Raw genomic sequence first — 26046 nt, forward strand, 5'->3', positions numbered from 1 at the left:
CAGCTGCCAAAGTATTGCACAAAGGGGTTTCATCACACAGCTTGGAAAGTGGATGCTCTGTCTTTCAGTTGGAAAAACCTTCATGTGTATGCCTTTCCACCTCTGCCTCTTCTTCCAAAGGTACTATTAAAGGTCAGACAAGACAGGCCAAGGATGATTTTGATAGCTCCAGATTGGCCCCGGCAACACTGGTACCCACTACTACGGAGCCTGGTAAAGAAGCCTCCATGGCCTTTACCTCTGATTCCTCATCTGTTATCTCAGAAGGACGGTCATCTGCTCAATGTCAAGCTTCACTCTCTTCATCTAACAGCCTGGCATATTCTGTGTTGAAACACAGCAGGTCTCAACTTCCTCAACAAGTTTTAAATGTGATTATGGAAGCTAGAAGACCTAGTACAAGGAAAGTGTACGCAGAGAAATGGAAGAGATTTTTATTTTGGAGTACAGCAAAGAATTTGGAGATTTCTGAGCCTAATTTGAGTGTGGCTCTTCAATATCTTACTGAGTTATTGGACAAAGGTTTGTCCTTCTCTTCCATTAAGATTCATGCTGCAGCAATTTCAGCTCACTATGATTGTGATCCACCATTGTTTTCGCATCCTTTGTTCAAGCAGTTTCTTAGAGGGGCAAAGAATATAAGACCCCACGTGAGCTCCTACTCCTGCTTGGGATCTCAATTTTGTGTTGGAAAAACTTACTCTACAACCTTTTGAGCCTGCGGCTACTGCTGAATTGAAATACTTGTCATGGAAGACTGCTTTTCTGTTGGCTATTACTTCTGCAAGAAGGGTGTCTGAGTTGCAGGCCCTTATGGCGGTAGAGCCCTTTTTGATTTTCCATAAGGATAGGGTATCATTACGTACTAATCCTTCCTTTATGCCTAAGGTGGTTTCTAGTGTGGCTTTAAACCAAACTATTCATTTGCCTACTTTTTATGCAGACCCCCAAAATAAATGGGAAAAGATTTTGCACACTTTAGATGTACACAGGCAATTGCGTTATTATTTAAGCAGGACTAAGGATTTCAGGCAGTCTCAGCAGTTGTTTGTTTCTTTTGCTTTGAGTTCACAGGGCAAGCCTGTGTCAAAACAAACTATTTCTAGGTGGATTGGCTTTGCATTGCATTTTGTTATTCCCATCATGGCAAGGAGATTCCAGCTGGGATTAGGCCTCATTCCACTAGGGCTACTGCCACTTCAACAGCATTTCTAAGGGGGGTGGCAACTAAGGATATTTTAGAAGCAGCTACTTGGAGTTCAGTGCATACCTTCTCTAAGCATTATCACCTTCCTATCTACTCTAAGTCTAGGGCTGGTTTTGCCACAGCTGTTTTGCAAGGCATGTTGTCAGCTCCTGCTTCTTTATGATTTGCCAGCCTCCCTTACCTCTGCTTTGGGATTCTACCCAATAGTAAGGACTGCAGCAATGGGGAACGAAGAACATAGTACAGTTTTGTACCTACCATAAATGTAGATGTTCGAGGATCCCCATTGCTGCAGTCCAATTTACCCTCCCTCCTTCCCCTCTGTTTTTAGGGGTGGTTGTGTAGGTGAGGTGACATGCTGATATTTTTGTATATATTCTTGTATATATTGTACATATTTTTGGTGCAGGTATTTTGGGCCTTGGCTTTTTAGGGTCTTCTGACATCTGGGGCAAGAAAAGACTGAGGATATGACGTCGGTCATGCGCATTAGTACACTGACGTCAGTCTAATGCGCCCTGACCGACGTCAGCCTTATACTCTGGTATTCGGGCCGACTGGACGGCGGACTACACCCAATAGTAAGGACTGCAGCAATGGGGATCCTCGAACATCTACATTTATGGTAGGTACAAAACTGTACTTTTTGCAGGGCCTCATAGCCTCTGCTAATCCTATTTAGCCCAGCCACCCATCCACAGCTTTGGGATTCAACCCAAGAATAATGACTGCAACAGTGAAACACAATGAACATAGTACAGTTGTGTACCTACCATAAATGTAGATGTTCGAGTGTATTCACTGTTGCAGTCCAGGTTACCCTCCCACCATCCCCCTTTCTTTTGCTGGGGTTTATCTGTTCTTCTCTATTCTATACAACCTATGTGGTGTATTTGCTTGTAGATGAAGGAAATGTTTCTTTACTGCATGTATGTTTGTTGGCATAATATATTTAGCCTACCCTTTTGGGGGTACCTGACATCTGGGGCAAGAAAAACTGAAGAAAATGGCATTGGCTGCATCTTTTATACCCCTGGCGCACTGACGTTATGGAAGAGACGACAGCAACTGACGCCGGACCAGGACATTGGAATTCAGGGCCACTGCGGGTAGCATGCCAGCAGGATAACCCAAGAGTAATGACTGCAACAGTGAATACACTTGAACATCTACATTTATGGTAGGTACAGAACTGTACTTTATGTGGTACATAAACAAGAAGGGGGGGTACCCACTCCTACCCCCTTTGCAGACTAGCCATGGTCTTGTGGAACACAGCCTTGACTTACCAAATACATCTACAAGCTGAGTTCCTGCCAGGAAAGCAAAATACTCTGGCAGACGACTGGACCCACACGAATGGAAACTGGATCTACAACTCTTCAGCATGTTGACACAAAAATGGGGGAGCCCAGACATAGATCTTTTTGCCTCACCCCAAAACTACCAATTGGACAAATTCTGCACAAGAATTCATCACAAAAAAGCTTGGAAAGTGGATGCTCTATCCTTCAGCTGGAAAAACCTATCAGTCTATGGCTTTCCCCCTCTGCCTCTGCTCTCCAAGGTTTTACTAAAAGTCAGTCAGGAAAAAACAAAAATGATTCTGATTGCTCCAGACTGGCCTCGCCAACATTGCTACCCACTTCCAAGGAATATGTCACACCTTCCTCTGTGGTACTTGCCTCAAACTCCTCATCTGTTGTCTCAGCAGAACTATCAAATTCTGCACACTCAGCTGCAAACATTGAATCTTGCTGCTTGGCTAATTAACTAATTTCACCAGTCACATCCCTCAGTAAATCTGTGATGGATGTCATTTTGGAGGCTAGAAGGCCTAGTACTAGAAAATCATATGCTGATAAATGGAAGTGATTCTGTGCCTGGAACCAAGCACAAGGAATAAACACAGCAGTGCCCAATATTCCTCAGATTCTGCAATATCTAACTGAGATGCTTCACAAGGGCCTATCTTTTTCTTCTATAAAAATCCATGCCTCTGCTATCTCGGCTCATTACAACACAGAGCCTCTTCTCTTTTCTCATCCCCTGCTTAAAGCATTACCTCAGAGGGGCCAAAAATGTGAGACCTCCCAGGGGAGCTCCAACTCCTGCATGGGGACCTCAATTTTGTGCTGGAAAAACTCACCCTACCTCCTTTTGAACCAGCTGCCACTGCAGACATAAATTTTCCATCTTGGAAGACAGCTTTTCTTTTAGCAGTCACTTCAGCTAGAAGGATTTCAGAACTACAGGCCCTCATTGCAGTGGAGCCTTTCATTATCTTTTATCCGGACGGGGTGGCCCTCAGGACCCGTCCTTCTTTTATGCCTAAGGTGGTATCCAGTGTGGCTCTTAACCAGACCATTCATCTGCCAACTTTTTTTTCCAAATCTGCAGAACAAAGGAGAGCGGATTCTGCATTCACTGGATGTACACAGACAACTAAAAATATTAAGTTGTCTGTCTCGCCATCATTCTTGCTGGATGGGTTCGGAGCCGATCCTCAGCTCCGACTCGGCAATCTACTAAAGCTCAAGAGCTATTTACTGGATCGAGGCCCTCCCTATATCCCACAATGCTAGGCGTCAGATCTCGTTTGCCGCTTCAGCTACGAGGTTGCGAATTTACTTGGTTCCAGGTCGTATTAATCTTTTCTTCTAATATTAATATAAAAGTTAACTTTAGTTTTTTTTCTACAACCTTATCTTATATATATAGCTTTCCAGTTAGTTAATTCACTGTTTACTCCCTAATATTCCCTCTCAGAAACTCATTTTTAGTTAGAGAGTCCCCCCCCCCCTTTTGTCTTAGTGGCTAATCTCCCCTCCTTTTCCTTGTGTTAATAGGGTAGTGTTTAGCTCTTCTACTTTACTACACTTTGTAGGCTTGTAGTATTTGTGTGTGTGTGTGTGTATGTGTGTGTGTGTGTGTGTGTATATATATATATATATATATATATATATATATATATTCGGCATTAGTATCTAGCTGTGTAGTTATTTATATTGTTAGTTTAAGTAGTGCTAGTGTGTGTGTTTTTTTCTGTGTGTTTAAGCACTAGTGACTTTTCTTCTTTGGTATCCACTATGTCTAAGGATACCAAAGTCTCAGGTTTTAAGAAGTGTGACTTGTGCTGTCAGAAGATGTCTGTGACAGACGGTCACACTTCTTGCGTTTATTGCTTGGGTCCCCTACACCTGCAGGACTCCTGCTCGGTCTGTCATGCCTTCAGCCCGAGAGTCCTACAGGAGCGTAGGAACAAGCTCATCCTGAGAGGCTTACTTAAGCCAGAAGGATCCCCGACCAAGCCTTCTTCGCGTAAATCCTCTCAGCCCGCCAAGCCGTCGGCTCCCTGTTCGGAGCTGTCGCCTGGTGGAGCTCCTGCCTCCTCTTTGGCTCCGGCTGGAGCCGACACCTCTGGACCTCAGTCGGCTCCGACCTTAGTGACGGAATCGTCTTCGAGCCTAAAACGTTCTAGGTCCCCTTCCCTAGAATCGGTTCATTCGGCTCTGAGGTCACCATTGTTCCAATCTGAAAAAAGCCATAGGTCCCACTCATCTCGGTCTTCCAGGCTATCCGATCATGACTTAGAGAGGGTGGTCAGTAGACTCCTTAAGTCGCAGGCCCTGGCCAAAATGTTATCCAGCCCATCTCAACAGACTGTGGCTGTCCCGATATCTTCTGCAGTTCCTCCTCCGACTCCCTCCTTGTGTTCGGAGCCGGAGCTGGTTGGTGCTCAAATCTTGGTAACATCGGAACCGATGCCACACCTTTCGGCTCCTTCGTCGGCTCCGATCTCTTCTTTGGTTCTGTCCTTGGAAGGATCTGGGCACCGAGACTCCCTCGTCGGCTCCGAGGGGGCGAGTGGCATTGGACCCTTGTCCGACCCCGTTCTCCCTCTCGGAGCCTCGGCGCAGGTGAGCTCGGCCCCATCGGCCTCAGAGCCGTCCCTCTCGGTGCCGGCAGGGGTTCTCCTCTCTTCGGAGCGAGGACCTTTTGCTCTGCCTGACAGGGGCACCTTCGAGGTCATGAGGAGTGTGCTGACTCCTGAGTCGGCCCCTCGATCAGCCCCTTCGTCTCCCCCCCCCCATGGTGCCTGCATCGGTCTCTGTCCATCCTCCTGACCCGAAGCGTGGAGAGCAAACGCTCCACGTCGCCCCATTGGGCATATCTTCCTCTTCCGAGGCCTCCCCCTATCCTTCGGTGGAGCCCCCACGGAAGAGAAAATGTAAGAGGAAACATGTTGACTCCCCCGAGTCAGTCACATCAGATACCAACTTGGAGGATTCGGAAGGGTCCCCAGGATCCCCCTCTGCGGATGTCTCCTTTTCAGACATCCTAGAGATCCTTAAGCAGAGGGGGAACTGGACTGCCTTTAACCCTTCGGAGGACGAGTCGGTCTACCTGGATGCATTTGGTTCTCGCCCTTCCACCTCCTGGGTGTCTCCACCTTTCGACCCGCTAATGGAAGTAGTGGCTCGAAAGGCATGGTTAGCCCCGGACACAGTGGAACCAACTTTCCCTAGGCCCACTAAATTTATTACAGCCCCACCCAACAAGCAATTCTTAACAAAGGGTGTCCCTGTTGATGCCATGGTGGTTGCAGCAGCCACAAAGAAGGAGCTGGCTGACCCTTCGGTGCCTGTCCATCCACCTAATAAAGAATCTAGGACTATGGACAGGTATGGGAAGCGGATGTTTTCCTCAGCGACTTTTTCTATGCGGTCGCTGAATTATCTGTGCCATTTCACCCGTCTCCAAAGGGATCTTCTCAAGGAACTGGGTGATGCCCTTCAGGATCCATCAGCTGCGGGGGCTCAAGATAAGATTAACTCCCAGCTGGCAACCCTTAATTCTATTGTCAACTCCTCCATGCGGCTCATTTCTTATGCTGCCAATGAGGCGAGTAGGGCCGCAGGTACAGGCGTGGCTTTGAGAAGACATGCCTGAATGCGGTTATGTAACTTTGCTGACCCCTTTAAGGCGTCCTTCACCAATACCCCCTTCGATGGTTCGGCTCTGTTTGGACCACAGGTGAAAGATACCCTTACCAGGTGTGAGCAGGAAGGCAAGACTCTCTCTGCCGTGGGAGTCCGTTTCTCCACTTCCTATAGACCATACCCCAAGGGTCAGAAGAGTGGAAAAATGTGGTTTCGGAAACCCCAAGGAGTCGTGCCTGACACACGTGGTGAGTTTCCCTCCAGGGGCAGGGGAGGGAACAATAATAGACGCCGCCTGAGGGGCAGAGGGGGCCCGCAAAATCAGGGTAGCAGAGAATCTTTCTCTGACAAACTCTTTCAGCACCCCTGAGGGGCTGCCTGACTGTCCGCCTTCGGAGGCAGTCGGGGGAAGATTATCACTGTACCCAGAAGCCTGGCAACTCCTCACACAAGACAAATGGGTATGGTCTATCATATCCGAAGGTTACAAGATCCCCTTTTTCCAAAACCCGGTACAAACAACCAAGTCCCTTCCAGATGTTCCTCCCGGTCTAAGGGAACAAGCAGTGCTAGAAATTTCAAAACTGCTAGAAAAATGGGCCATCCAGCCAGTCCCAGCAGACCAGCAAGGACCCGGAATTTACTCCATGTTCTTTTTGGTGCCAAAAAAGACAGGGGACTGGAAACCCATTTTGGATCTCAGCAGGCTAAACAAGTCTGTTCAAAGAACAAAGTTCCGGATAGTCACGCTTCAGTCCATTCTACCCTTTTTGGGTCAGGACAATTGGATGTGCTCCATAGACCTTCAGGATGCGTACTACCATATTAAAATGAACAGACACTCCAGAAGGTTTCTCCGCTTCCGGCTTGGAGCCAGTGACTTTATACAAATATTCTGGCTATATCATCAGCCATATATGGGCATTATTTCCTGATCTACGAAGTTCTGGGCTAATGGTTTGCTAGCTTTCAATCTTTTGATTGTATTTATTGTAGGATTAAGTGGTAATTGCAAGTCTAGCTTTGAATCTTCTATTTATGGGCATAGCTTCCTGCAAGCGCTCATTGAAAATTTCACTAATACCAGGATAGACATGGTGTTAATATTTGATGCTATTTTATTCTTAAAAAGACATCTAACTAATGAACACTAACATTACTTATAGTTTAAAAATTTTATATTAGTGCTCTATTGAGTGATGACCAGGTTGCTGGTATTTAATTGAGTTTGACTGCTAGTGACACTACTGCTGAATTTCCATCTTATGTAACCAAGCATTTTGGTTGTTCAATTAATGATTGTTCTAATTATTTAATTGAAAGACAATGCATTGGTATAAAAGTATCCATTTGGTTTTGTAACTTGTAACCTGAGGAAGCGCAATTTATATTGCGTGAAAGCGCTCGTTTGTTGGTCCACAATAAATTCATTTCACTTTTTACTTTCGTGGTGGTTTCTACATTTCTTCAGTTCTGTTCCTCGACCTTTGATGTTTGGAACCTTTGGATGATCGGTCTTTGCTTTCTGCTGTTGGTACTCATTGTTTTGCTCCTGACCGGTCCTCACACGATGGAATCACAGAATATTGAGCTGGACTACAATCCAGCACAGATGATGGCGAATGGAGACTGGAACTCCATCTTTTACCAGAAAGACAATCCTTTGCTACACATGGACATTAACAGTGAGGTTAATATTAGTCCATCTACGACGAATGACAATCTATATGAGTTCTTTGGAAGTCTGAGAACCCTGGAGAATGATTTGTATCGTTTGTATAGGCTGGTTTGGCAGCGAAGGCATTTGCAAGCATGCCAGCATTTCAAAGTCATCCCCCGCGGCATGCGTGTCTTGTGCATGCCGACTTATGGGGATAGCCAACCTGAGCTGTTGCGGCAGTGGCAAAAGCTAAACATCGACTTTGGGAACAAATATATCCAGCTACTGCTGGATCACTTTGCACCGATCGAAGCCGAGCTTCTCACCAAGGTAGAGGAACACTACAATTCTATTACCACTGCTTATCAGACAGATTTTTGTAATTCCAAAATTAAAGCAATGAATAGACAATTATCTCTTTATAGTGATAAACTAGAACAGATTAAAATAAAAAAGCTGAAACGAGATTGTGAAGACTTTTCTCTCGGCCGTATCTTTGTATGGCCGAGATTTGGTCCTAGTAATAAAGTTAATAAATCGCAGTCTGAAACATTGGCTCCTGTTTCCAGTTCTGTGGCCAATGATACTATGACTGCACAACATGATATTACCAACAATAGACTGCATCTGGACGATGTTACTGATGACATTCCCAATCCAACGGGTACACCGGTAGCTTCATTACCCTGTAACCAGCAGGGTCTTATACAGCATAATACGCTGGGAGCAAAATCTAAAGCAGTTGGGTTGAGTAGCAAATTTATGGCGCCACTACCCTTAAATTTTCCCCTACCCTACAAGGAAGCGGTGCGTATCCGTTCCACCAGCCGGGGAAGGGGAAAAAGAAAATTGTCCGGAGAGATGCAAGAACAACGGAGAAAGGCGAAAATATAAATCATCTTTTTTTCAACTTGTCAACAAAAACTTTTACTGTGACTGAAGAAGGTATCTTAAATAGAGGTTTGTCCTTTATCCCTTCGAGGCATAGTGTCATCTCTGATACCCTAATAGGCCTACGTAAATTCTGTAGAAAGCTCTCCCTCAAAGTTTTGTTTAAAGACAATGCTTCCAACCCCTTAACTAACTTTGGTGAAGATGCCGTCTGTAGAAAGAAGAGTGTCTTTATACCTCCACTTGTACAAACTGTTGACAGTTTTTTGAAAACCTGTGAACGTGACTTTTATCTGTACTATGACTGTCATAACAAAAAGAATAATTTTTTTAATTTGAATGTATCAGAGATGTTTGAATTGAGAAATCTGTGTAGTGATCCTGGTCTTGTATTCAAGCCAGCAGACAAAGGTGGGGGTATAGTTGCGATGGACACTCCGTACTATCGACAACTTATGTTGAATATGTTAAGAAATGATAAGGCCTATAAATTAATTGAGAAATCACAAGTAGCATCAATTGTGCACTATGTCTCTGATACCCTATATGATATGCTTATGACTCGGTCCGTTGACAAATCCCTTTATGATTTCTTGACAATAGACTTTCCGTTGATACCAATTATCAAAGGATTACCTAAGTTACATAAGGGTAAGGACCCACCCCCACTACGTCCCATTGTATCAGGTGACCACTGGGTAACGCAAAATATATCGCTATACATTCAAACAAAACTAGGACTATATGTTAAGAAAGTACCAACCATATTATTAGATTCCTTTAGTCTATTGGATGATCTGAAATCAGACCTAGTCAAAGAGAATATTAAACATGATACCATATTGGTAACTTTGGATATTGAAAGTCTCTTCACCAATATTCCTAATGAATATGGTATAAATGCAATAAGAACGCATATGACAGAGCTTAAAGTGGATAATATTGATGTGATGAATATATGTTGTATGTTAGACCTGGTTCTTAACAACAACATCTTTCTATATGAAGAACAGGTATATGCACAAACATGGGGGGTGGCCATGGGCACCCCCTGTGCAAATGCATATGCCAATCTTGTTGTTTTAGAATGGGAAAAAGAATTTATATTCAGTGATCCTAGATTCAAGCATGTCGTCTTATATAGACGTTTTATAGACGACATAATAATACTATGGAATGGTGGAGAAGCCGCCTTGACTGCCTTTATCTGTTATATGAACAGTACTACTTCTTTTTTTCACTTTACTTGTGAATCATCTAAACTTACTATTGATTTTTTGGACCTTACTATTAAGAAAAATACTAAATGTGATTTAATAACAACACTTCACAGAAAAGATTGTTGGAAGAATGGCATACTCCACTTTAATAGCTTACATCCACGTCATATTTTTAATAATATAGTGAGGAACCAATTCAATAGAATTTTGAAAATATGTAGTGATCGCTCTGATGCGTTGAAGCTGGTTGATACCCAGAAGGACTATTTTTTAGCTAGGGGCTACCCTATGAAACTATTAGATGAGGTGTTGAATTCTATTTTACATGACACTACATCTCACCAAATATTTTCTAGACATACAGCAAAGAAAAATTTTTCACATCAAATACAATATGACATTAAATATACAAGTGATATTCTGTCTTTAACTAAAATAGTAAAAAACAATTGGAAAATTTTACTATCAGATATGACGGTGTCAGAACTGATTAGTGATAAACCTTCCTTTAGGTATATGAACTGTCTGAATTTGAAAAGACTACTATGTAAGGAAAAGCTTAATATCACACCCATGGACATTAGGACACAGTGGAAAACAGGAACTTTCCCTTGTGGGAATTGTTCGCTTTGTGGATTTATCATTAAGAGAACTAATACTAATGCTTTAGGTGTTGAGCTGAATACAAAATGTATGTTTTATGCAACCTGCACTACCAGAAATGTTATCTACCTAGCCACTTGTAACCTTTGCAATTGCTATTATGTGGGTTTAACTTCACGTAGACTAAGAGACAGGATCTATAACCATATCTACGAGATAAGAAGGAATAGTAACATTAATGCACTGGCCATACATTGCAATACCCATCCCAAGCATAATTTTGCTTTCCAAGTGCTACAAGTAGTAGAGGCAAATAGAAGAGAAGGTGACCTTACTAATACTTTGGAAACCTTCGAGCTTAGGTGGATATTAAAGCTAAAGGCCCATATACCACCAGGCCTTAATACAGTTGTCAACATTCGACCTGTTTTATCAGGTCCTACTTGACTTTATTTTACTATAATTAATATCTATATTTTATTGTTTAACTGTAAATAACATTTTATTAGTTAATATATTGAAGTGAATGGTTCTGGATATGACTATATTCATGAGTTCGAAGTATGAACTTTATATTATAATTACATCTGACACATATCGTCCTGATCCCACCTGATCCACTGTCTCCAGCATTTTATTAGACAGTTTCGTACCACATTCTCATATTTTCACATTTATGTATGGTTTTCATAAATCCTTGTTGTTACTTCAGCTACTATTAGTAATACCATTTTAACATTATTCTCTGCGATTTTGTCCAACGCGAATTTTATAATTTTCGCAATGCTCATGCTATTGGCGCAGAGTTACTCTGCTATTTTTATATTCTTTGCGATCACGTCTAATGTGAATTTCTTTTAATTTTCATAATGCTTATGTTATTGGTGCAGAGTCTTTTTGCTATCTTGTCCCTAAAATAATATCATAGTCTTATTGACTTAGGTACATCAACCCTGTGTAGGTCTGTTATATTCTGTTCTAAGTAAGAACACCTATAGAGAGTATTTTTGGATATATTTCTTTGCTTAAATAAAATAAAATGAATTATTGTATGTTTTATATAATTAATTCTGAAACACACGCTTCATGTCCATCTTTATTATATACTAACTATATGCCTGTTAGTTATTAGCTAGTCACTCACTATAGTGCAATTCAGTGGCTAACATTAAGCTAGAAGCGTGTTTGTTAAAATAAAATAATAACGGAGTTATTTTGCATATTTGTTTTTAATTTAACTACTATTATCATGATAATATATTTCATTCACTAAAAATTAATAAAAGCTTTTAGCTAGCGCTGTATAAATCAACAGCGCTACTTTATGTTGCTATTAAGTAACTCTGGATGAATGAAATTATATATTTGATGTAAAAATTTTTATACTTTTATATTTTTATATTTCTATATTTGCGCTATGTAGCGCAACTATTTTGTGCTAAATGAAAGCTGTTTTATTACTCTTTTGCCCTGTTGTTATCACCTTCACTACATAGTGACTTTATACAAATATTCTGGCTATATCATCAGCCATATATGGGCATTATTTCCTGATCTACGAAGTTCTGGGCTAATGGTTTGCTAGCTTTCAATCTTTTGATTGTATTTATTGTAGGATTAAGTGGTAATTGCAAGTCTAGCTTTGAATCTTCTATTTATGGGCATAGCTTCCTGCAAGCGCTCATTGAAAATTTCACTAATACCAGGATAGACATGGTGTTAATATTTGATGCTATTTTATTCTTAAAAAGACATCTAACTAATGAACACTAACATTACTTATAGTTTAAAAATTTTATATTAGTGCTCTATTGAGTGATGACCAGGTTGCTGGTATTTAATTGAGTTTGACTGCTAGTGACACTACTGCTGAATTTCCATCTTATGTAACCAAGCATTTTGGTTGTTCAATTAATGATTGTTCTAATTATTTAATTGAAAGACAATGCATTGGTATAAAAGTATCCATTTGGTTTTGTAACTTGTAACCTGAGGAAGCGCAATTTATATTGCGTGAAAGCGCTCGTTTGTTGGTCCACAATAAATTCATTTCACTTTTTACTTTCGTGGTGGTTTCTACATTTCTTCAGTTCAGCCAGTCACTATCAATTCAGAGCCCTGCCCTTTGGTCTCACCACAGCCCCCAGGGTGTTCACCAAATGTATGACAGTGGTTACGGCTCACCTGAGATGGCGAGGATTCCAAGTGTTTCCATATCTCGACGACTGGCTCCTCACTGTTTCCACCAGGCATCAGCTACTACGAGCCAGGGATTATACCATCCAATCTTGCTCCGAGCTAGGTGTATCAATAAATTTTGAAAAGTCTGCATTGTCGCCTTGTCAGTCTGTAGCCTTTATAGGCACAAGCTTAAATACAAAAGACCTCTCTGCAAGACTTCCTCTCGACAGAGTTTCAGACATCTGCCAACACGTGCAGGTCTTACTACAGTGCAACAGGATTCAGACCAGATTTGTACTAAAGGCTTTGGGCCTCATGGCAGCAGCAATCATACTAGTTCCACTGGCTCGTTTTCACATGCGGCTTCAGTGGATGCTTTTTACTCAATGGTCCTTTCAACAGCTCCCAATGTGTCTCACAAGATAATAATCACTCAGTCCTGCAAAGACCACCTGGCTTGGTGGATGGTCTCCCCTCTAATACTCCAGGGCAGACCGTGTGTTCTTCCTCTTCCTGTTGCAACAGTGACCACGGATGCCTCCCTGATCGGGTGGGGGGGGGGGGGCATTTTCAGGGCAGGACTGTCCAGGGCACCTGGCAACCTGTACAGTACCATCTGCACATAAATGTCTTGGAAATGAGAGCGGTTCTTTTGGAGTTGCAAGCTCTTCAGGACTCTCTACCCACCGGGACTATTGCAATTCAGACAGACAATATGTCTGTAGTATGGTACATCAACAAGCAGGGCGGAACCAAGTCCTATCCCTTATGTCGAGAAGCACTCAGACTCTGGCAGCGGGTGATCTCCTCTCAACGGTTTCTGATAGCAACGCACATCCCCGGGAGGTCCAGCGTCATAGCAGACAGGCTAAGCAGAGCTAGTCTCATGCCTCACGAGTGGTCTCTCAATCATTCAGTACCGGACAAAATCTTCTGCAGATGGGGTCAACCTTGCTGCAACCTTTTTGCAACTCCTCTCAACAGCAAGTGCAACGACTTCTTCACTCTCTTCCCTATTCCCGGGCACACCCCCAGAGACGCTCTAGTTCACGATTGGCCCCGGGGTCTTCTATATGCATTCCTGCCTTTTCCCCTTATTCCCAAGCTAATTCAGAAAGCAACCGCATTGAGATCCAGGATGATCCTCATTGCCCCTTACTGGCCTCGACAAATTTGGTTCCCGTTCCTGCATCGTCACCTGCTGGAGCAGCCGTGGAATCTGGACCCAGTGCCAGACCTCTTGGTCCATCAGTCGGGCTGCACCAATCCCTTCAGTCTCTCAACCTCACAGCTTGGTTGCTCCACTTCCAATCTTAGCCAGGCTTCCGCTAATTTCTCAGCCGGTGCATGAAGTCATACTTTCTTCGCACAAATCTGCCACCAGGAAGACTTATGCTAGTAAGTGGAAATGTTTTTTCTTTCTGGGCAAAGGCTAGGAATATTGACCCCTTTACAGCCCCTGTCCATCAAGTTTTAGATTTTTTTAGCAGAGCTCTTTCAAGCTGGCTCCTCCTCTGCCACCATTAGGGTCCAATTAGCTGCTATTGCAAATTTCCATGCTGGCCTGTCAGAAACCAACATCATGTCCCACAAACTTTGCAAGGCCTTTCTCAAAGGAACTTTATTACTTAGGCCCCCGGTCAGAGATCCCCTGCCTCCGTGGGACTTGAACTTGATATTGGCTTCCTTGATTCCCCCCCCCTTTGAACCCGCGGCTTCCTGTTCCTTAAAATTGCTCTCCTGGAAGACTCTCTTTTTGGTAGCCATCACATCAGCTAGGAGAGTTTTGGAACTTCAAGCCCTCTGTATTCATCCTCCTTATCTTGTGTTTTATAAGGACAGAATTTCACTTAGGCCTAATCCTTCATTTCTACCCAAGATACCTTCTGAAACAAATCTGAATCAGACTATTGATCTGCCTGTCTTTTTTCCTAACTATACGAACAAAGCTGAACAAAATTTGCACCGCTTGGATGTTCATAGGCAATTACGTTTCTACTTGGACAGGACTAAGCAAATAAGAAAATCGGACCAACTCTTCTTATCCTATGCCGAGGGCAAGCAAGGACTGCCAGTTTCCAAAGTAACCTTATCCAGGTGGTTGTCCTCTATTATTACCTTGATTTATCAGCTCAGACATAAAGAACTCCTTGCTAAACCTAAAGGTCATTCCACCAGAGCTTTAGCTACGTCAGTAGCGTTTCAAGCAAGACTACCAATGGAATCTATTTGTGCCGCAGCCACTTGGGCCACTCCTCATACTTTCATTTCGCATTATAAGTTGGATGTGGCCTCTAGGAATAGAGCTGAGTTTGGTTCCACTGTGCTCAAGAGTCTGTTCCGATGAGCCACCCAGGACTAAGGTGCTAGGGACGGTGTCCCATCCAGCAAGAATGAAGGCGAGATAGACAACTTAACATTAAGAAGTTATGTACCTACCATAACGTTCCATGTTAGTTGTCTTCTTCTCACCTTCTATCTTGCGTCCCACCCTCCTTCCCCCTAGCCTGGACAGACCGAGAAGAGTCCCCTTTTGAGGCCTTCTTCCTCTGGACAACTCTGATGTACATGATGTCTCCTCTGTCCTCGTACTATAGTTTTTCCTTGTGGTTGGACAGGTGTCCTTGAATCTTTCCTTGGTGTTAGCTCTGCCAAACGGGATCTGACACCTAGCATTGTGGGATATAGGGAGGGTCTCGAGCCAGTAAATAGCTCTCGAGCTTTAGTAGATTGCCGAGTCGGAGCCGAGGATCAGCTCCGAACCCATCCAGCAAGAAAGAAGGCGAGAAGAAGACAACTAACATGGAACGTTATGGTAGGTACATAACTTCTTATTCTACTTAAACAGGACAAGATCTCTACGAAAGTCTGAGCAACTACTGGTGGCATTTGCTGCATAAGCAGAGGGGAAGGCTATCTCAAAGCAGACTATTTCAAAATGTATAAGCCATTGTATTCGTTTCTGCTACATGCACCATGATAAACCTGTCCCCAAGGGGATCAGATGACATTCCACCAGGGCTGCATCTACTTCTGCAGCTTTTGTCAGAGGGGTTCCTACCAGAGACATTCTACAAGCTGCTACTTGGAGCTCAGTTCATACGTTCACAAAACATTACCATTTACCTCTCTTTTCTAAATCCAGGGCAGGCTTTGCCATTGCTGTCCTGCAGAGCCTTATAGCCACTCCTAATGCTGTATAATTCCATCCTCCCATCCATAGCTTTGGGATTCTACCCAAGTGTAATGACTGCAACAGTGAAACACGAAGAACATAGTACAGTTGTGTACACTTACCATAAATGTAGATGTTCGAGTGTATTCACTGTTGCAGTCCGGGTTTCACACCCACCAGCCCCCTTTCTGCACTATTATTATACCTCTCCGTTCTTTCACTATGCTCAAAAGCCTTTTTGGTGTATTTGCTTTTAGTTGGTGGTAAACTTTTTGTGTTCTAAATTACATGCATATATATTTATATATTTTTGCTCCCCATTTGGGGGGCACCTGACATCTGGGGAAAGAAAAACTGATTAAAATGGCGTTGGCTACATGTTTTATACCCCTGACGACCTGACGTCATGGAAGAAGAGAAAGCAACCGACGCAGGACCCAAGACTTTGTTATTCAGGCCAACTGTGGGCAACCTGCCAGTAGATTACCCAAATGTAATGACTGCAACAGTGAATACACTCAGACATCTAGATTTATGGTAAGTGTACACAACTGTACTTTTTCATTGAGGGACACAGTGTTGAAGCATGCTTGCTTCCTGTGAGATGGTGTGGCATGCATCAACAGGCAGTGCAGCCATGCTCAAGTGTTGGAATGAAAGTAACATTTTACCAAACTAGGATAGCAGACGAGGAAATGTAAATGCTTACCCACTGAAGAAGACTTCCTTGCTGATATGTTAAGTACATATTTGGAGTTTAGGTTGAAATCTTTTAAATAAGACATTCTTCTCTACTCGGCTAATCATCAAAAAGTATATATTTTTAACGTGTGTGTTCAGCATTTGCATGCATTTTAGTGCCTTTTTAGGTTGTATAAATGCTTAGTTGTATCATCTAGTTTGACACCACATGGTTCACAGAACTGTTTCAGAGAGATGTTGGAAGGGAATGTAAAGTTAGAACCAAAATACTGAACAGAGAAGGGCAAGGTACTATGGTGGAGAACACAAGTTTATTTTTAACGCACAATTAAAAAACACGTTTTCGTCCAAGTGACTCCCAGACTTCTTCAGAAATGAACAATCATTAAGCCCAAATAGTTTTATACACACTTAAAATTAATCAGGTGATAAATCAATTAAGCATTTAAAGAAATATCCTTAAAAATGCGAAGCTGAAATAAAACCCATGCTAAAACTTTAAAATGACATATTAAAATAGGCAAGTTAAAATTGTCAAATAACTTAAAATATACACTTATGTATGAAAAAGTATTGAAACATATCATAAAATAAATAAATAACATGCCAATCATTAGATATATAGGAACATGAACATTTCTAATATATGTACTGGATGGATGAAATGTTTAAAAATATATAAATAAAAAACATGAATAAAAAATAGGAATAGATTCATAATCTAGCTGCCCTTAATTTAAGTAAGGATGCAAGTGAAATTTGTTCGTTCAGACCTGGGGCCTTGGCTTCTAAAAATAACTGCCAATAGGTCTCCCTCTATTCTAATTTATGTTCCCAGGGCCCACCTCTGGGTTCCTTGCATACAGTTTCTAACACAAAAAAGAAAAACTTGGCATTAGTACATGAGAGAGTATGTTTGTACAGTGCGTTGTTGACATTGCACTTATTGATATCATTCATGTGTTCATAAATTCTACGTTTGAGGTGTGTCTCAGTTTTGCCAACGTAGAAATTATTGCAACTCCCACAGGTAACCAAATAGACCAAGCCCTGGGAATTACAGTTAGTATAAGTTTTGGCAGTTAATGTTTTGGCTCTACTGGTTAATAGAAACATTTCCTTGTTAATGATAAAAGTACATTGATTACACGCCCCACATTTATAAGTACCTTTCTTTCGTTGTGTGAAAACATCATCATGTTTTACCAACTCATAATATTTAGTCCCTTCCTGAACACAACCTTAATAGGTTTACCTTTTAAAATTGGTAAATTAGTGAAACCTGAAAATTTATCCCACTCATGTATTACTATATTTTTAATATGATGGGCATTTAAACTATAATTGGTTATGAATGCCCTACTGTAACAAACCTCATTCAAACCAGTACGGCTATGTTGGTTAAAAAACATGATGAAACCACATGGTTCACAGAACTGTTTGAGAGATGTTGGAAGAGAATGTGTAAAGTTAACTACTGATTCAAAAACCCTTTTCATTTATTTAGTCAGGTGACTTTACATGACCTAGCTCTGAAGTATTTTTTGGTACTAACACACCCAGTAATCATTCAGTATTAAACTGTTAGATAGTTTAAAGTGTTGACCAAACTAAATGTCCTAAATGTTATATTAGGTTCAGCAGAGAATTAATCTATTTACAGCAAATGATTGTGTTTGGTATCAGCAGAGAATTAGTTAATATATTTACAGCAAATGATTGTGTTTAGTATGTCTGTCTTTCCTGATGGTTAGATTTTTCTTTGTGGAAGTAACATGCACCTACAGTAATATAATAATCCTTTTTAAAAGGCATACAACACCTTTTCAATTGAAAGATGTGTGTAAACATAGGCCATCTTGTATATTAATTAACAGTAGCCTCATGCACTTGTTAACAAAGCTGTGTGCAGTGCAGTTATTATTTCTAACCAATTTCAGGCAGTTTCTTATTAGTAGAAATCACAGTGCAGCAACTTTGTCACACATCGCCCTGTGATGACATTGTTTCTCAGTACAGAAAAATAGTTTGGGGAGCAAGCTTTTGTCACTTAGATGATTGATAAGAAAAATGCTGTGTCTGTTCTTTTTCTAATGTATTTGATGTAGTAGTTTATGAGCAAATGTACTCCGATAGATTGGTTGCCCAAGTGATCCCCCTGCCTTTTGCAGACAGACATTTTTGCACTTGCACAATGATAGAATGCAGTCTAAATTTCATACAGGCAATCTTTTTATTTTTTTCTCTAACTGAAGCCTTTCCAGAATGCTGCGAAACTCCAGGCAAAGGAAGAAGAACGAGAGAAGGTGAAGCCAAAAGAACCTGCTCTTTTGTCACTGGTAGACTGGGCAAAGAGTGGTGGTACTGGTGGCCCAGAGGGCTTTGGTTTTGGAACAGGATTGAGAGGAGCTCTCAGACTACCTTCTTTTAAGGTAAACATAATCTTGCATGCGTAATTTTATGTTGACAGAAAAGTTTGAATTTGGTTAGCTTTTTCAGCCAGGAGGCTGGAGTCTTGTTTGCACTAAAGAAAACTTCAAACATTTGTATGTTTTAATAATTTCACATTAATTCAAAATTCCAGAGTGGAATTATGCTTTACAGTTGATTGCCACAGGTAAGAGAGGGGGAGATTTGGAAAATAAGTTAGAATTGGCTGAGACTAAGTGGATAGTTGGGTTCCTAGCACATAGAGCACCAGGTTTGAATGGATGTGTCCCTTTAAAGCCTGTTTTGAAGGCTCGTCCCTTAATTCATTGAAGTTGTTTTTAATAATTTATTGTTTTATTGAAAGTATTATTTAAATGGTTTGGTTCTGATTCTGTTTTATGGTCTGATGAAGTGCAGTGTGACTGTACGAAAGCGCTCACCATTTAAAAAGTAGATGATTTTAAGCCATGTTTGGCTGCCTTATCTGTTTTTGTATTGGATTTATTGTTTGGTTTAAGGCAGTCTTCATCTGCTTGGTTGGTTTATTTTTGGTGTAAGAATCTAATGGCACTGATTCCCCTAGGGAGGATATCTCATTTGGGGAAACTATCTTTAAGATGAGAGAGTTCAAGTGTGATTGATGTCAGGTATCAGACATCCAAAAAAGGTACTGCGACCTCCTGGGTCTACGTTGTTTTATCAAAAATACGGTTCATTGAACCGTACTTCCAATAACTCACTTTCGCGAAAGTGCATTATATCGAAAATGCACTTATGTGGAAAAATAAATAGCAAATTAAAAAAAAACGCACTAAACACTTATGTAGGGGGGCCCCTACTTTAATATTATCACTCCGAGATCACACTACAGTGGGGAAAAGGGAATATTCCCTCATCCCCACTGTAGCATGACCTCGGCAATAGTTGGCTTAGTTGTACATCAAGGAAAAAAAGTAGATGGTGCCAAAAGCAGCGCAACGACCATAAAACAAAAAGCTGCTAATGTTGCCAATAACTAGTCCCCGAGAATAGCATAAACAGTATTTATTGAAAAACACAAAGTACCAAAAAAGGATAAGCGCTTTCGTCACAATGAAACTGTTGTAAAAAACCTCATTTTATACAGTTGATAAAATCATATGACCCAAGCAATTAAGTTTTAAAAGAACAGTCATAAACATTTCATGTAGGAAACTTTAAAATTTAAAAAGCTGTGGAAATGCAGCCCTATGTAATACAAAGATACAAATTAGTGTTCTAACTACTTTAAAATTTATAATTAATACAGTTGAATAATGTAAACCTAAGAAAAACTTGGTGACTTTAGAGCAGTTAAATAACAAAAAGAAAACTAAACTAGAAGGTTTTGGTGTCATAATTTACAAGCCCTAAACCTTAATTCTGGTTTGATGCTGATAGCATCATTTAACCCTGGATATTCAGCAGCATTTAACCTTAGTTGCCATTTAGTTTCAGCCCTCAATAATTTATTTTTCCAGTCCCCTCCTCTAAAATCCACCTGTACAACTTCCAGTATACCAAACTTAAAACTATGAAGTGGATTCTCTTGAATATGTTTAAATAGGGCATTTTTTGTGTCCTTCCTGTTAATACAATAGCAATGTTCGTATATCCTACGGTTTAATTTTCTTTCCGTCTTGCCATTGTAATAACAAGAACAGGAATTACAACTAGCAAGATAAACAACACCTGAAGTGACGCATGAACCAGATGCAAAGTTAACATCAATGTCATAAGGGCCTAAACTAAGCTTGGGATTTTCATTAATGTAACCACAGTAATCACAACAACCACATTTGTGGGTACCTTTTTTCCTATTATTTACATTAGGTTTGTTTTCCAAAATTTTCTTCAAATTACTACCAACCCTATAAGTAAATATGGGTTCTCAGCCTATTACTTTGAAAAGGTCACTATTTCCCTTCAACATTGTCCAATTATTTTGGATAATCTTTTTTACCTCTTTAGATGTTTCACCGTATGTAATAACCATGGCTTGGGAAAAATCATTTTGATCGCTTTGATTGACATTTATTGGTTCTACCCCAGCCCCTAGTAATGGTTTATATCTACCATTCCAATCATTCATCACTTGGTCCCTGATATTCTCTACAAAATCTGATGGATATCGTCGATGCAAAAACATGTCCATAACTGTTTTGGTTTCTGCCTCTGCCAGGGTCCTATTTGAACACATCCTTACAACCCTAACTATTTGCCCCTTGACTATATTCCTCTTAATGTGAGGGGGTGGTTGCTTGAGAATTCAAGATAATCGTTGGAAAAAGTGGATTTCCTATAAACCTTAGATTGAAATAAGTGGTTGGTAGCATCCTTAAATATTTTTACATCAAGAAAATTAATTTCTTTACTATTATCATTTCCAGTGAATTTAAAATAGTCGCATATAGTGTTCATATAATGGAAAAATTGTTCAAAGAATGTGTCCCTCTTCCACAAAATAAATAGGTCATCTAAAAACCTTAAGTAAAGGTGCCATTCATTTTTGTAACTAGAAGTAAAAATAAACTGATTCTCCTACCCATATAAAACTAAATTAGCAAAAATGGGAGCACAGCTATTGCCCATAGCAACTCCTCAAACCTGTTTGTAAAATTCCCCCTCGAAAGTAAAAAAAAATATTTTTCAAAACTAGTTCCATTAATTCTGTGATAAAGTTGATCAAACTACCACTCAGGTTTGTTTTACTTCTAGGACTTCGTTGAAAAATTGTAATCCTACCTCATGGGGAATAGAAGTAAAAAGATCCACTACGTCAATAGTAGAAAAATAAATATCCTCATTGAAAAATTCATTCTTGATTCTCCTTAAGAAATCCCAAGAATCAACAAGTACGTACTCTAATGGGGTCAAAGCATGTTTAAGCATTCGATCATTAAAGACCCCAAGGGAATAAGTGATACTGTTGTGCCCTGAGATGATAAGCCTGTATGGTGGATCTTTTAAGTTTTTGTGAGTTTTGGGAATACCAAAACAAATAGGTATAACAGGATGCTCCACATGCAGAAAGTTAAAAACTTCTTCGTTTATGACACCTTGCATTAAGGAGTCCTCCAAAAAAATTTTTATCTTTCTATAGCTTATGTGAATTTCATTCCTAGAGACAATCTCATATTTTGTATTGTCATTCAAAATATTGGTCATTTTGTTTTTGTAATCGACCATGTTTACAATAGCCATACCCCCACCCTTGTCCGGTTTCATGAATCTAGCATTCAGGTTATCCCTTAACTCAAACAGTAACTTTTTCTCTGCCAACGTCAAATTATGTTTCCTATAAATATGTGTTCGTAGGGTTTTAAAAATCTCTTGCTCTGTAACTTTTTCAAAAGAATGTAATAGGGGTATAAGAGGGGTTCCAACAACTTTTTTGTATATGACAGAATTCCTTTTGTTGTCAATACTTACTTTATCTCTGTTTAAACATTTTAAATTCATTTTCCTGACAAAAATCTTAAAATCAGTTAAAATTTTACTAATTTCATCTCTGTTAGAAGGCACAAATTTCATTCCCTTCATAAGTAAATGAAAAAGATCATTACAAATGGGAAATTCAGCATAATTAAAAATCTTAAAACCTTTATACAAAAAAACAGTGTTATCAGATACACTAATTCCATCATCATTGTTCACATCTTGATTGTTTTTATTATTATTATTGCCATAAACTACTGATAACTGTTCTTTCTCCTGTAGGAGGGATTTCTGTATTTGGATCTCGCTCCCCCTTCCCCTCGGGATCCTAAAAAATCAGTTTCCTGTCTACCCTGGTTTCTATTGAAACTCCTTTTGGATCTTCTTAGTGGTGGAAATTCAGTATCATATTCATTCCCATCACTGTTAAACCTGTTGGAATTCATATTATAATAGATGGGTTGTGATGAAATTGTAGTATTACCTTTGTTCAAGTCCACCCCTAGATAAGCTTTGGGAAAAGGGTAAGCCAAACCGTTTTTATATTCAAATTCATCCCTAGATAGTTTCTTCTTTTTCCTAAAAATGTTACTATTTAATTCATTCTCCACTTTGTCAAAAATAATATTGTACCTAAAAGAACACTACACGTTGATGTACAACTAACATTACATGCAAACAGCATGTTTTTATTTATTTTTTTCTTTTTCTTTAGCGAAAGTGCATTTTCGGTAAAATGCAATTTTGCTAAAGTGGGTCCGTGAAAGTACGGTTCGATGATCTGACTAGGACCCAACCTCCTACAGATGAATTCACCCTCACCATCTGCCATACCTCCTGTTCATCCAGCATTTCTAGATGCCTATGCAGCTTCTTCTAAGTGCCCAGACTCCTGGCCTCCAGCCCACAAGAGGCCAAATTCGTATTCAGATACCCATCTGCAGGTCCTGCTACCATTTCTGTCTTTGCAGACAAGGCATCCAAAATGCTGCCTTTTACCTCCCTGCTTCCCTCAGATAAGGAGAGCAGCGTCATAGAGAGAATTAGGAAAAAGGTCTATACTTCAGTTACTCTGGCCTTCAGACCAAGTAACTGTCAGACCCAAATGGCCAAATATTCCTTGGTCCTTCTTTGAGACGCTGGCAGACTTTCTGAGCTCCCTGATTCCCCCACTAAGGCTAAGCTTTCCACCATTCTTAATTCCTCTGCCCAGGTTACACAGCATTCCATAAAGTGTAGTTATGATGCCGTGGAGGCCTCAGCTAGAGCAGCTGCATCTGGGTATTTCCTGAGGAGGTATTCATGGCTCAGGCTCCAACCTTTGCCTGATGACATTAAAGCAAAGATCATGGATGCTTCTTTGGGCAGCAAGGCTTTGTTTGGTACCTTGGCTGCAGAACTGTTCAAATCTTCTTCAGGAGAAAGGCAAGGAGCTGCAAGATCTTAAGCATATTTTTGTTTCCCATGTCACTATGTTTTAGAGGAACTACCATACCAGAACCACCTTTGTTAGAAAGTCTGTTAGGTCCCAGTCTTCCAAAGGTAAGAAAGGTACTAGGAAACGATTTCTATCTAAGTCTGCCTCTGCCACCCCCACCCAGAAACGGCCCTTTCAGGCTAAGCCTGGTAGTCTGTGACTACCTGCCTCCAGGCCCATTAACTCCTCTGTCTCTCTGTCTCTCACACTCTCTCTCTCTCTCTCTCCCTGCTTTGAAACAGATTGGAGGACTCTTGGGTTTTGTCCATCCTGCAAAAAGGATACTTTATGGTGTGGAAGACTCATCCTCACTTCAGGAGTATTCCACATCCCCCCAAAAAATAACAAACTTTTTCCCGATGTCCTTTCCAACCTTCTGTCCCAAGGCACTATTCAAGAAGTGCCACCCACCCAGGTTGGGAAAGGATTTTACTCCAGGGTGATTATCTTCATGTTTCACTGTTGCAGTCATCACACTTGGGTTATCAGTCTTAGTATTTCTGCATCGGTTGATGTCACTCCAGGACTGACGTCAGGTCGTCAGGGGTATAAAAACAGGCAGCCAATGCCATTACATCAGTTTTTCTTGCTGAGGAGCCCAAACCAGAAGCAGTTTGCGCGAGTGCCAGTTGGCTGCTACCTGAGTTTTCATTTCCGAACTGAATCATCCTGAAGTCTTCTAAAGCTAAGTACCCCGTTAGGGATCCTTTTTTCTTGATCTGATTGATGTCAGAAAAAGTTAATTGCCTCGCGTGTGGAAAGCAAATACCACACAGAGATTTCCAGTCTTACTGCATCACCTGTTAAGGCCCAGACCACAACGTACCTTGCTGTCGGTTTTGTGTTTTGTTCAACACCTGAACTATTCATCATCGGGCCCTTATTGTTGCTAAATACTTTCGCTCTCGATCTCCATATTTCGAAATGGCTTCGGTAAGCCATCCGACTACCGATCTTCAGAAAAAATGTTAGGATAAAGACAGAGACAGATCACACAGGTCCAAAACTGCCGATGACGCTTCCGTTAAGCTAGTCGCCAGTTCACCGGTACTCAGTGAGGTGCTTTCTCAGCCCCTGATGCCTGCGAATCCATCGAAGCGGGCCACTACCGAGACCCGTTTGGAGTCTGGTATGCTTAGAGACTCTTCTTTGACTATGGAACCTGCAGATGACTCTACCTTGGATGGGTCCAGAGCCGCTGTGCGGGCACCGGCTTCTGAGGAAGTTTTTCGCACTACTGATATTCGACATAAACCGACGACTTCTTTTGCATCTTCTGTTCTGTTTAAAACTACTGAGTTTCTAAGGCCAAGGGTAAGAGCTACACCAAAAAAAAACGACGACCCAAACTCAAGCACCTGCTTCCTTGCCACAACATCAAATGCTTAAAATGGCAAAAGACCTGATTATGCCGATTAGGGGAAGCTGGCCTTCTCCTGCTAAGAGAAAAAGAGACCGGTCCCCAGCAGCTTTAACAGACCAAGAGTCTGACTCCTAGGTTTCTGAAAATGAAGACATGCCTTTATCTGCTTATGAGGATTCAGATGCAGAAGAATCCATTCCCTCTGCTTCCCCTCCAGAGGATTTTTCTTTTGGTGAAACCCTACATACTTTAAGAGAGCATTTCCACTGGGAATGCCAAGGCTATCCTCAGTCCAAAAAGAGACTCAGAGAATTTCTAGATTTGCCACATCATAGACATTTAGCAATACCTCCAGTTTTGGATGTTGTGGATGATGTTTTTATGGAATCCAGCCTAACTCCTGATACTTTACCCTGCTCCAAGGAAACCAGACAGGTACTACAGAGTCCCTGACTCTCTCAAATTTCTTTTCAAAAATCCTACTGCTGACTCAGAGGTCATTTCCCAGGAGCCTAAGTGTATAAAAGCAACTGCAGCTAAGAATCCCACCCCTTCGGACAGGGATTCCCAAGCTTTAGACAGATGGGGGTAAAAAACTATACACCTCTGCCACTCTCGCCATTAGGGCATTGAATTGCCAGTTTCACATGCTTAATTACCAGCAACATATTATGGAAGTTATTAAGCAAAAAAATAGCTACCTTCGCAGACTGTGCAGAAAATAAAGAATTACAAGAG

At 41.0% G+C, this 26046-nt stretch overlaps 1 protein-coding gene across 1 annotated transcript in view; it reads left to right on the forward strand.

The window, feature by feature from the left end:
• Positions 1-26046, forward strand: part of SETD1A (SET domain containing 1A, histone lysine methyltransferase) — a 1410167-nt gene that overhangs the window by 522914 nt on the left and 861207 nt on the right. The window contains exon 5 of the mRNA XM_044086230.1: positions 18838-19014. Coding sequence (XP_043942165.1) covers positions 18838-19014 — 177 coding nt within the window. The remainder of the gene's footprint in view (positions 1-18837; positions 19015-26046) is intronic.

Source organism: Protopterus annectens, chromosome 10.part0 (genome assembly GCF_019279795.1).
Source record: "Protopterus annectens isolate FY-2018-M chromosome 10.part0, PAN1.0, whole genome shotgun sequence".
In the NCBI taxonomy this organism is placed as follows: domain Eukaryota; kingdom Metazoa; phylum Chordata; order Ceratodontiformes; family Protopteridae; genus Protopterus; species Protopterus annectens.